At 37.6% G+C, this 11,750-nt stretch overlaps 2 protein-coding genes across 5 annotated transcripts; one reads left to right on the top strand and one right to left on the bottom strand.

The window, feature by feature from the left end:
• Nucleotides 1-916: 916 nt before the first annotated feature.
• On the bottom strand, nucleotides 917-4,871 carry LOC113654159. Of its 3 annotated transcripts, none has more exons than XR_007140714.1 (3): nucleotides 3,669-4,397; nucleotides 1,221-1,711; nucleotides 917-975 (listed from the first exon to the last, which is right to left on the bottom strand). XR_007140714.1 is itself a non-coding variant. In XM_047814426.1 (3 exons), exons 2-3 carry the CDS (start codon nucleotides 4,161-4,163, stop codon nucleotides 1,376-1,378), a joined length of 831 nt encoding a protein of 276 aa, XP_047670382.1. In that variant the 5' UTR covers nucleotides 4,164-4,204; nucleotides 4,412-4,871; the 3' UTR covers nucleotides 917-1,375. The 3 variants fall into 3 exon arrangements, 2 of the variants coding, with proteins under 2 accessions (XP_047670382.1, XP_027019929.1); XM_047814426.1 differs by adding an exon at nucleotides 4,412-4,871 and having other exon boundaries at nucleotides 917-1,711; nucleotides 3,669-4,204; XM_027164128.2 differs by having other exon boundaries at nucleotides 917-1,711.
• Nucleotides 4,872-9,584: 4,713 nt separating this feature from the next.
• Nucleotides 9,585-11,592, top strand: vtcn1 (V-set domain containing T cell activation inhibitor 1). 2 transcript variants are annotated; one of them, XM_027164836.2, is made up of 5 exons: nucleotides 9,585-9,756; nucleotides 9,940-10,004; nucleotides 10,120-10,476; nucleotides 10,602-10,853; nucleotides 11,197-11,590. In XM_027164836.2, exons 1-5 carry the CDS (start codon nucleotides 9,725-9,727, stop codon nucleotides 11,304-11,306), a joined length of 816 nt encoding a protein of 271 aa, XP_027020637.2. In that variant the 5' UTR covers nucleotides 9,585-9,724; the 3' UTR covers nucleotides 11,307-11,590. The 2 variants fall into 2 exon arrangements, with proteins under 2 accessions (XP_027020637.2, XP_027020638.2); XM_027164837.2 differs by lacking the exon at nucleotides 9,940-10,004 and having other exon boundaries at nucleotides 9,605-9,756; nucleotides 11,197-11,592.
• Nucleotides 11,593-11,750: the final 158 nt, after the last annotated feature.

Here is an 11,750-nt window from a genome sequence, read left to right as displayed (position 1 = left end):
TATGGATGAAAGAAACCTGGAAAACTACACAAAAAGTCCAGATGCACCAAAAATGTATAGTTCCATAAGAACGCTTTGCATGTGAATGAGAAACGATTACACATCAGCAAGAAAAGAGACACCAGCAGTTTGTTGGGTTTTAATACTAATCAATATTTTATTCGTTTTGTTCATGAAAACATAAGTAAACATAACTGTTATTTAGATCTATACATAAAGTTTTCTAAAACATTGCTGTCTAAGTAACGATTGAAGCTTATCTGCTTGTTAATGTAGGATCTTCCATCGAGTCTTTATTTTCTTTCTGCATTAATAGGCACGGAAATGAATAAAGTGTGTAGTGGAAATGAACAGCTGCTGCACTTGATTCGTTATGTTCATGTATATCGGAGTGTAGAGTGCATGTTTTAGATGACATGAAGTAAGAAAGATATCGAAATATCATTCTTGGTGAAAGGACACAGCACAGAAATGTCCTGTGGGTCAGTGATAATGTGCACAGAGGTTTGGCCTGGAGTTGCCAGTAAAACCAGCGCTGTTAAAAAGACACCTAAATGATGTAGCTGAAGAAAGCAATCTTCAGTTACCAATATATTATAAAGTGCAATAATAAACACTATTTTTCAGCTAATTTTCTTTTTAACCATAAACATAAACTGTTATTAATTTCCATATTCAGGAATCGTTTTGATGTATTTACAGTTTTCTTAGTGTTTGCATTTATGAAATCAGAGCAATGAGACGATATACAGAAAAATGCACAGTTCTTGTAACCAGGTACGAGTGACAAGCTACTGCGACTCTTTTAAACTGTTATAAAACATACATCCTGTTCATCAAGACACTTAAAACAGACTCAAAAAATGCAACATAGTAAAAATGAATAATACAGATATTATGATAACTCTTTGTATACCTTTAACTGGATCATTTGACACAGCATCTAGTCATCTGCAGACAATCAGCTCAAAACATCTCACATGTTAAAACAGAAAGCAAACGTCATGACACTTTTCATAGCTCATCCATTACACTGCTTTCAATCTAGGCAGCATCTAGAACTGTTTATCAGCTCAACTGTCAGTATTTAGTGTTAGAGAACGTTTCTTAACAATGAAACAAAAAGTATTAATACTGCATGTTTTAAATATTTCAGATTAAATAAGAATAGGACAAGCAAACTTTCTTAAAACTAAAAGTTTTTAAAAATAAAAGCATACCTGGAGTAGAGTAGAGTGGAGTGGAAGCATGCTTTGAGCAATAAATACGCCATGCTTCAGTAACAAGTTCCTTTCAGTGGAGTGCTATCGTTGGCTTTTTTACTACTGACAGATCATCTGACAAACACTCGCAATGCCCTGGATGAATGAGTATGTCACGGATTGATCCTCACTCCAAGTAGATGGAAAGCAGGGTGTGATATTCTCCTCCACATGTTCTCCTCTGTCTCTGTTAGTGGTTGGTACTGAATGTGTCCCTCTGCCTGTCTGCTGTTCTCACGCTGACTGTGAACGCAGTGTAACACAGTCTCACTGAGAAGCTTGGCTCTTTCCATGGCCTGCTCATGCAGCTTCTCATCCAGCGTGGCTGCCATCTCCTGCTCCACGTATGCCTCAAACACTGACTTGTAGTACGGCTTCCACCTGCTCATGATAGAGGTACTTACAACCAGCAGGAAGGAAAGACCCAGGAGGATGATCAAAGCAATAATCTAAAGGAACACATGCAGAGGAATGTTTAAAATGTATTATTGTTCTGGAAACCGTTCTATTTCACCGTTGAAAATAAAAGTGCATCCCCCTTGAAATCTATGGTTTATTTATCAGGGCTATGATACTATTATAAATAAAGAGGAAAAACCTCAGGTGACCAGGAAAAAACTACATTTCCGGGTAGAGTCTTTTATTTTCCCAAAGAAGTAAGCCAACAACTAATTAGGAAAAAAATAAGTGCAACCTTCCTATCAGATGCTACTAATGAAATGCTTGACCCTGAAGTCTGACTACTTCTATAAAATCACCTTTTGGCAGTTTGGTGTTCTGGGGCACTGAGGTATATGTCTACATTGTTTCAAAAAAGAAATGATATACATCAGCCATGTCCTCAGCTATTTTTATTGCTCATCATTTCCGAATCATTAGAAATTCTGAATTCTACTGTGAGATGAATTGTTTACAAATGGAGAACCTTCAAGACAGCTGACAATCTTCCGATGAGTGTGTATTCTGAATTCAGTCCGAAGTCAGAGCTTATAAAAAGATAATAGAGATATTAGATATTAGAGAAAAGCCAAGAGACTCATCATGGCCTCTGTAAGCCTCTGTAAGCACATCTCAGCACAATTAGCTAAAGTCTGAAGTAAAGCTTTGACAGAAGGGAGGAAGGGAGAATATGAAGCAAAAAATACATGATGTTCAGTCATCATGCACAGCACTAGGCTCAGATGACTCATAAAAATGGTTAAGCATGGTGTGGAGGAGTGATGACTTGGGCTCATTTTGCAGTCACAGGACCTGGGAAACTCACAGTCATTGAGAAATAACCCATATGTGACTCCATCTATACAGCAGCATAAGCTGGGCTGAAATTGGGTCATGCAACAGGACAATGATCCCAAACACATCAATAAATCAACATCTGAATGGCTAAAGGGAAAAAAGTGATGAAATGGCCAAAGTCCAAATTTCGATCCTATTGTCTTGCTGTAGCAGTATATTAAGAAAGCTGCGCTTAAACTAATGCACTAATGTCTTTTTCACTGTATAACATTTAATTTATGGTAGAGCTGCATGAAGTTAATTAAACATTATATTCTATAAGGACTACAGGACTATGACTAGATTTGTATAATAAAACAAGCTGACAATTAATTGTGAACTTCATTTGGACTTTTTTTTATCATGTTAACATGCTCTTAAAAATATTACTAAAAATAATCTTACAAATTACTCAGAGAACTCAATAAAAATGTAATATTATCTAGAGAAGAATTTACTTTACAGACTTGTATACAAACCTCCGAGATCAATATTGTGATAAGGATGGAGGTGGAATCATTATTATATATACACAGTGGTGTGAAAAAGTGTTGGCCCCCTTCCTGATTTTTTATTTTTTGCATGTTTGTCATACTTTAATGTGTAAATGCTCAAAAACCCTCCAATGTGGCCGAATTACAACAATTCTGCAAAGATAAGTGGACCAAAATTCCTCCACAGTGTTGTAACAGACTCGATTGCAGTTCTTGCTGCTAAGGGTGGACCAACCGGTTATTAGGTTTAGGGGTGAACACAGGGCCATGTAGGTTTGGATTTTGTTTTCCCTTAATAATAACCTTCATTTAAAAACAGCATGTTGTGTTTACTTGTGTTATCTTTGTCTAATATTTAAATTTGTATATATATTGTATATGTTTATATATATATATATATATATATATATATATATATATATATATATATATATATATATATATATAGTTATTAGCCTCTAGAATGAGTTTAATAATTAGTAATTTAAAAAGTTCTGCAGGAATAATAAAGCTCTATTGGTGTAATACACAGACATCATAATATAACAGCATATATTTTACTTGTTTTTATTAAATAAATGCGTATTGTTGGATCTGTAGAATTGGTCTAAGAGTTAAATGGGTGTCTGAGACCTACCCGTGATTCACTACTGTATTTCCGCAGAGTTTCTGCTTCCTCTGGTGTTGGAACATCCTTACAGGCGATCTGTTGTGGTCCGGTTCCGTTGACCGTCACTGTGCGGATGCAGACGTACCAGTCAGCGTCAATCAGTGCGACCACAACCCACAGCGCCGAGGCGCAGAAGACCCTCAGCATGTAAGCCCCTATAAGAGCGCAGTAGTATCTCACTTCTTCTCCGCAGTGTGTCGGCCTGTAACAGTAACCACCAGCACAGCAACAACACTCCACACTGTCACAGCAGCCTGACACGCAACATCTGCTCTCGGCTCGCGCACAACATCTGCACACGTAACACTGGCACAGTTTGAGCAGCTGTGAGTCCACCAGACTGAGGATGAAGAACATCATGCCTACAGGAAGCAGCAGGTACAGCCAGCAGTGCAGAGTCGTTTCCTCCGGTCTCGCACACGGACACGAGAATAAACACTTAAAAAACACAACTGTAACCATTACAGTGACTGCTGTCTTCACTGGTAACTTTCTCACTGGGTCTAGGTTTGTAGGGAAGGGAGAATAACGTGCCATGTCTCATAACACAAAAAAAAGTCACATGCATCAAAATGACACCTCTATTATGTCCTGATCTGTATTCAGCACAACAGATGCATGTGCTTTATAAAAGCCGGACAATGTTAACACAAATCTTCAACAGTAAGACTTTTAGTAAAAGGGTTGCCAAGTATGTGTCACAAACTCACCAAAACACAACTGCTTTTAAAGTCCAACATTATTAATGCACTTGTCAAATGTGCTAATGGTTTGCCTAATAATATAGAGCAACATCATATAATTTACTATCATGGAGGCGGTTAATTTAAAAACAGAGTTACATTTAAGTCTTTCAATGGCAACACACTATGATTATCTGATGAAAATATACAGACGTTTTATATAATTTTAGATGATCTAGTCTATAGATAAATTGCTTTGTTTAAACGTCAGAATATTTTGTTACACGAATATAATCAACACAATGCCAAAATGCTTGACAACTTTAACCTATTCTATACTAGTTGTAAAATCAAGGATCTGGCAACACGAGGAGCGGAAAAGGCGGGGCTTAAAACGCGAGATGGTGCGCTTTATTTCCGCCGCCCCACCCTCGAAGGTTCAATCCCATTCAATGCCCTAGTCCCTGTTTGTGTGTACTGTGTATTGTCTACCGCTATATGTGCGACATTTGGGACAAAGCCGATATTAGTCACATACAGGGCTGTCAAGTGTCACGAATTGAGAGTGACAGTCACGCATTTGGGTCTTTTCTCAAGCTCTCCCGCCACACATCGTATTTCTCAAGCAGAAAAACTTTTTGACTATTTATCATATGTTTAATAATGTTGCATCCAGACATCGTACCAGCTCCGATCGTCTTCCATGCAATGAAGATTTTGGACCTCCACTGAGATGAGGCTGACTCTATGAAAATCCTGAGACATCTACAGATCTACCAGCTCCAGTTGGACTCTATGATACCAAGAGGAGATCTGAACTCCATGTGATCTTTACACCAATTCAACACTTGTTTGACTGTATATTTGTAATCTCACCCCCAGCTCCACGCATATGAGGATGGGTTCCCCTTTGAGTCCGGTTCCTCTCAAGGTTTCTTCCTTACCAATTTAAGGGAGTTTTTCCTTGCCACTGCTGCCTGAGTCCCCTCAGACTTGCTCATTGGGGATAAATACATACATACATACATACATACATACATACATACATACATACATACATACATACATACACACTGTGAACTATATCTTAATTTTTTACTATATTAATTATTTTTTCTCCTTATGTTTAACTTCTGTTCTATGTTTATGTTATGTAAAGCTGCTTTGAGACGAAGCCCATTGTAAAAAGCGCTATACAAATAAACTTGAATTGAATTGAATTTAATAAGCCGCAGCGCCCAAAACGTATCTGTCCGCACCGCTGTCTCTATGGCATTAATCAAGCGCGTCTTAGTTCTTAGTCGAGCCTGACACTTATCAGCCAATCAAAAAAAAAGAGGCTACACAATAGCCAATCAGAAAATAGCACTATCTGGGTAAGATTTAACGCAACAACCAATGAAAAACAAACATATTTATTAGCGAGGGTATTTTTGATGGTCGGTTTGAACAAAATCTCAACACGAAACAGCTTGTCTCTGGACGGGACATTGTTCTCAATCATGACCCTAAAAATGGCTGGGCTTGTGCTGAACTGTTTTAAATGGGAGCAAACAAACACTTACAATAAACACCACCAGTCATAATCTCTCTCTCTCTCTCTCTCTCTCTCTCTCTCTCTCTCTCTCTCTCTCTCTCTCTCTGTCTCTCTCTCTCTATCTATCTCTCTATCTCTCTCTCTCTCACTCACACACACAAATTAATAAATGGAAGTAAAAGAAATACTTTGATTAAACTGCGGTCAGTGATCCTGACCAAACACAACTTCCCCATTATCTTTTTGTGTGTGTGTGTGTGTGGGGGGGGGGGAGCTACAGTATAAGTTCAAAGTTTAGTCCTAGATACATAAAGTGCATCTGTGCAACCTGGTGCAAATAGTGTGAGACGAGACAAACAAGACAGACAAGACAGTGCAGGACAAAAGACAGAAAGTGCAGGACAAAACAGATAGACAGTACAGGCCAATACAGAAAGACAGTGCAGGACAATGCAGAAAGACAGTGTAGGACAAGGCAGAAAGATAGAAAGACAGTGCAGGAAAAGACAGAAAGACAGTGCACGACAAAAGGCAGAAAGACAATGCAGGACAAAAGACAGAAAAACAGTGCAGGACAAGACAGAAAGACATTGCCGGACAAAAGACAGTGCAGGACAATACAGAAAGACAGTGCAGGACAAGACAGAAAGGCAGAAAGACAGTGCAGGACAAGACAGAAAGGCAGAAAGACAGTGCAGGACAAAAGACAGAAAGACAGTGCAGGACAAGACAGAAAGACAGTGCAGGACAAAAGACAGAAAGGCAGTGCAGGACAAAAGACAGTGCAAACAAAAAATACAAGACATTACACAAAAGACAATAAACAGCGCCTACCAGGGTAAATACTGTATATTCAAACAATATTGCTTGTGCAGAAATACTGGGATAAACACAGTATTATAGCAGCAGTTACATGAGGTATTGTAAAGTATTGTGCAAAACAGCAATCGAATTTTGTAGAAATTATGAGTGTTTTTTTTAAGAAAGTTGTAATTTATGTGGATGTAGTTGTACTCAAAGCCTTTGAGAGTGACCAACATGTTATAAAAATGCTTGTTATCTGTTGCTTTTGACCTGCATGTTGAAAGACTTGCACTGAAAGGCCAGTTGTTATCCATAGGATCTATCAGGTAACCTTAAAGCTGCTGTAGTTTGGCCTTTGGCTAGGTGTGATGACATGTTTAAACTTACTAAACCCAAATAGTCTGACACAGTGTTCATTTACAAATCAAGCAAAAAAAAAAAGGAAGCGCTTTTCCTGTAATAATTACTAAGTTCCAGTAATGTAAAGATACTATAAGTGTTAGCTCTTAAATAAAGGTGTCTACAAATCAAAATTATTTATATGTTGCTGCTGAGTCCTGCAGGCCCTGTCTTATTGACTACATCTCACTATGGACATAATGTAATAGTGAGCTTTTTGTGACCTAGCCATCAGTTGTTTTGTGTCTGAGGTGCTTTTTTAAATCTGTACTGCACAAGAAGTCTAATGTCTTAAGACAAATTCTAATCTGCCTTTTTATATATACAAAAGCTACCCAGTCAGTCAAATTACTAATAAATAAGATGTATTAATTAATATGCCCTTACCTCTGAATCTTGTAAAATAATAGATAGATAGATAGATAGATAGATAGATAGATAGATAGATAGATAGATAGATAGATAGATAGATAGATAGATAGATAGATAGATAGATAGATAGATAGACAGACAGACAGACATAGAGACAGACAGACAGATCACTTCATTCACACCAGAGGGAAAAGTACATATTACAGCAGAGAGTTAGAAATATACTAAAAATAATTTAACATTATGAATCACACACACACACACACACACACACACACACACACACACACACACACACACACACACACACACACACACACACACACACACACACACACACACACACACACACACACACACACAACCACATGTGCACAATGTGGTGATGCAGTGGGGTGTAAACTGCTTGAGTGAAATTAAAGTGCCAGTGCAAACATTGTGAACAGAGCAAATATTGTAAACAGCATGAAAAAAGAAATATGAACAGAAGTAAAGAGGTCGTGCTTGTGAACACGAATAGATGAATGATGGGTAGTGAATGTGAATAATGAATTTATCCAAAGACTTTCTCCATGCAAAAGGCTGTCCCAGTAAGGGGATGAGCTGTTGTACATTGAGATCGCTGTTACCACAAACAACTTCCTGTATTGCTCATTTCTACAGCAGAGCTGAATGAGCTGTTTAACCAGTAGGTCACAACAGGGAAGCTGTTTATTGTCAAGAATTGTTGTGAGATTATTGTGTGTCCTCTTTCTCACCACCACCTCAAAACCATCCAGAGAATAGCTCAAGCTCGAGCCAACATTCTTCTCAGTTTGCTGGGATTTATTAATTATTTATTTATTTATTTTAATGCATCTCTAGCTCTGATTTCACCTCATCAGGATGCGGGTGCACCTGCTACCACAGACTGGTAGATGATTTCTAACATCTTGCTACAAACCTTCAAGCACCTGAGTGAAATATGCTTGTGCCATCAGGAATGAAAAAATAAAATTGATGGAAAATCCTGGACATACAGTATATTCAGGCGCTGGACCAACTGAACTAACCCTAAATCATAACACTGCCTCCACAGGCTTGTACAGTAGGCACTCGGCATGATTGGTGCATCCGCTTTTCTTCTTAATCTGATGTGCTCATCACCCTGGAACTGGATAAATATGGACTCTTCAGACCACATGGCCTTTTTCCATTTTTTTTTTCTGATAAGCCTCACTGATAAGTGCTACACAGGTGTTAAGTTCTAACCCCTTGAGTTCTCTTTGCATTGGGAATGTGGAAAAGCTCTTACGTTCACCAATAAACATAGTCGTGAGTTCTACTGTTGTTTGTATGACTTTGTTCACAAAGTTCTTAACCCAATTTTAGGACAGTTCTTAACCCAATTTTAGTAGTTACAGCAATCTCTTGTTTTCTCTGCTTGATGCTGGCCAGTAATTTGACCTGTCTCAAATAGAACAACATACGTTCCATAACCAAAATATTTTTTTTTCGTCATAGTTGTATAAAAAAATTAAAAGCTACTCACTGCATCAGTTAGCATTTAAAAACTTGTTGCCATCTGAGACGTATTAATCACTGCAGTAATTATCTAATGGAAGGCTTGTTCCTATTTGCTTAGTTAAATCCAGGTGGTCACATCCTTGGCAGCCATTGTAATTGATCTATTATGGTATATTTTTTTCATGTCGTGTTAAAAGTATTAACCATTTTTTAAAATTTTGACAGATTTTAATTATGACAGATATCATACACATATCACTCATCTAACCATTTGAAATGTATCTCACATCTATAATACTGGGTTTTTTATTCTACCTTATACATTATAATGTATATGTGATTGAATTAATGGAAGTCTCTTTCTCTTCTTTGTTTCTTCTGTATAATGATGATCTTCATTATCTTTTTTTAAACGTTTAGTAGTGCTCCTTTAACCACCATGGGTTAAGCCGTATGAATGGTGTGTATGTAAAACATACAAAGCTTACCTCAGGCTTCAGCTATTTCAACTTAACCTTATCATGTATGCAAGCCCACGCCCATGCCTAGGTGCCAATATTGACAGAGGGTGCTACTCTTCAGGCTCGGATTAAATATAAAACTGTCAGACCCAAGTGGACCCTTGCTAGTGTAAAGTGCGTCCTCATGCTGCTGTCACAATTTGAAAATTGTGATCGATTTATGACTGCTGTGCTATACATTCAATATCTGATGACCTCAGTATGGCTTCCATTGGACAAATCATATTTTGGAGGTATCTTTCAGACTATTTTCTTTAGCATTTATCCTTTGGCTATTTGTAAATTTGGAAAACTATAGTGTCAAATGACTGTTATAGAGTTTATTACAGTACAAATGTAAAGTTTACATATAGAGATATATTTATCTATAAAAAAATACATACAGGTTTCTATATATACTGTTCTGTCTGTTGCAGTATGATTGTGCTCATATTTGTAATGGCTGGACTTATAATTCTCCTTTTGGCCATTGCATTTTCAGGTAAGTCTAAATTTGTTTTATTTCCTATGTGACAAGTCTATTTTCTTTCAGATATGTTTCTATATCCTGAATTCATTTTAAATTTATTTTCTGTACGTTTCTTTGTGGTTCCAAGTATCCTCTGGCTCCGTGGTGACTAACACACCTTTTCCTGTGGGCAATCTGGGGCAGGATGTGATCCTGGACTGCAAATTCCAAACCAAAACTACCCAAGTTTCTTCTGATGTTTCAATCACTTGGAAAAAAGACGGTCTCACTGGAGTAGTTTATCAATACCAGAACAAAGCAGACCATTTAACAGATCAGAATCCACTGTTCAAAAACAGAGCAAATCTTTTCCAAGATACCATCACAAAAGGCAACGCTTCTCTTCTTTTGAGGACGGTAAGAATGGAGGATGAGGGAGTGTATCACTGCAGTGTGACTGCTTCTGGAGTCACGGGTACAGTCAGCATCCATCTCAGAGTGGGAGGTAAGAAACTTCTAAATAGTGTGTCTTTAATTAATTAGATAAAAAAGTAGCATTTCTAGAGGAAAAAATAAAGAGTTAGACACAACTACTGCTGTTAGTCACTGTGCTCAGTGTGTTGTTTGCAGCATTTTCAGCTCCCAATATAACCAGCTCAAAGGGCATCCTGGAAGCTTATGCTCCAAGATGGCTGCCCAAACCTGACGTGACTTGGTTTGACCTGAATGGAAAGCAGATAAACAGTAGTACCCAGTTTAACAACATATCAATGGGAATTGTGCAAGTAATAAGCAACGTTCAAGTACAGGTTACTGACATGACCTACACCTGTATCATCCAGAATGCTCTTGTCACAGCTGTCTCTCAGGCAACAGTTAGAGGTATTGATGTTTTTTTGTTTGTGTGTGTGTGTGTGTGTGTGTGTGTGTGTGTGTGTGTGTGTGTGTGTGTGTGTGTGTGTGTGTGTGTGTGTGTGTGTGTGTGTGTTTAAAGCTATAACTACAAATACTAATATGCATATTTATACAGACAAGGTACATTAAATAGACGAACAAACTCTCCCAGAATGAAAACATTTACTCAGACACTGACACTTCACACCTACACGTGACCTCTACTTCATGCCTTTACTCACTTATGGTATATGTGTTAAATAAAAAGTGAGTGAAGTGAGTGAAACATGCACAACATCTTTCATCCTGACCTTCTGTTTTTACTCTTCAGGTAATGGAGTTTCGACAGAGACTGACTTCATATTTAATTCGTCACCAAGCATCATCACATCACATGTAATTGGCACAGCCTTCATATTTATCCGTATGTTGGTATGGTGAAGTCAAGAGGCTTTTATGGCTATTTTGACCATATACATTATAGCTGAAGATACATCTGGTGCATATGATATGCATTGGACTTGAGGATGTGACATAGAACAGAGACATGATTCACACTGTGTTGTTAAATATCAAAGTATAAATGAGAGCAACTGTAAAATGCAACTTCTTATGTAAATAACATTTAATCTTATTGAAAATAAGAAACAAGTATTATTATACAGTTGTAATTATAATACAATTTTATGGCATTAAAAAGTACTATGTAAATACAATAAAATTGTATATTTATTTTTATTCTTATAATGAATCCTATTCTGCAGTCTTTCTGGCCGACAGTAGACGGCGACATTGAGGCTCATTGGTTAGAGCATCGGTCAGGGCGTGTGGGAATGAAACCCCGCCCACAAATACTTAAGCTCTCGTCGATTGGTCGGACAGCAA

The sequence above is a fragment of the Tachysurus fulvidraco genome, chromosome 6 (genome assembly GCF_022655615.1).
Source record: "Tachysurus fulvidraco isolate hzauxx_2018 chromosome 6, HZAU_PFXX_2.0, whole genome shotgun sequence".
NCBI lineage: Eukaryota > Metazoa > Chordata > Actinopteri > Siluriformes > Bagridae > Tachysurus > Tachysurus fulvidraco.
This window is presented reverse-complemented; position numbering and strand designations above follow the sequence as displayed.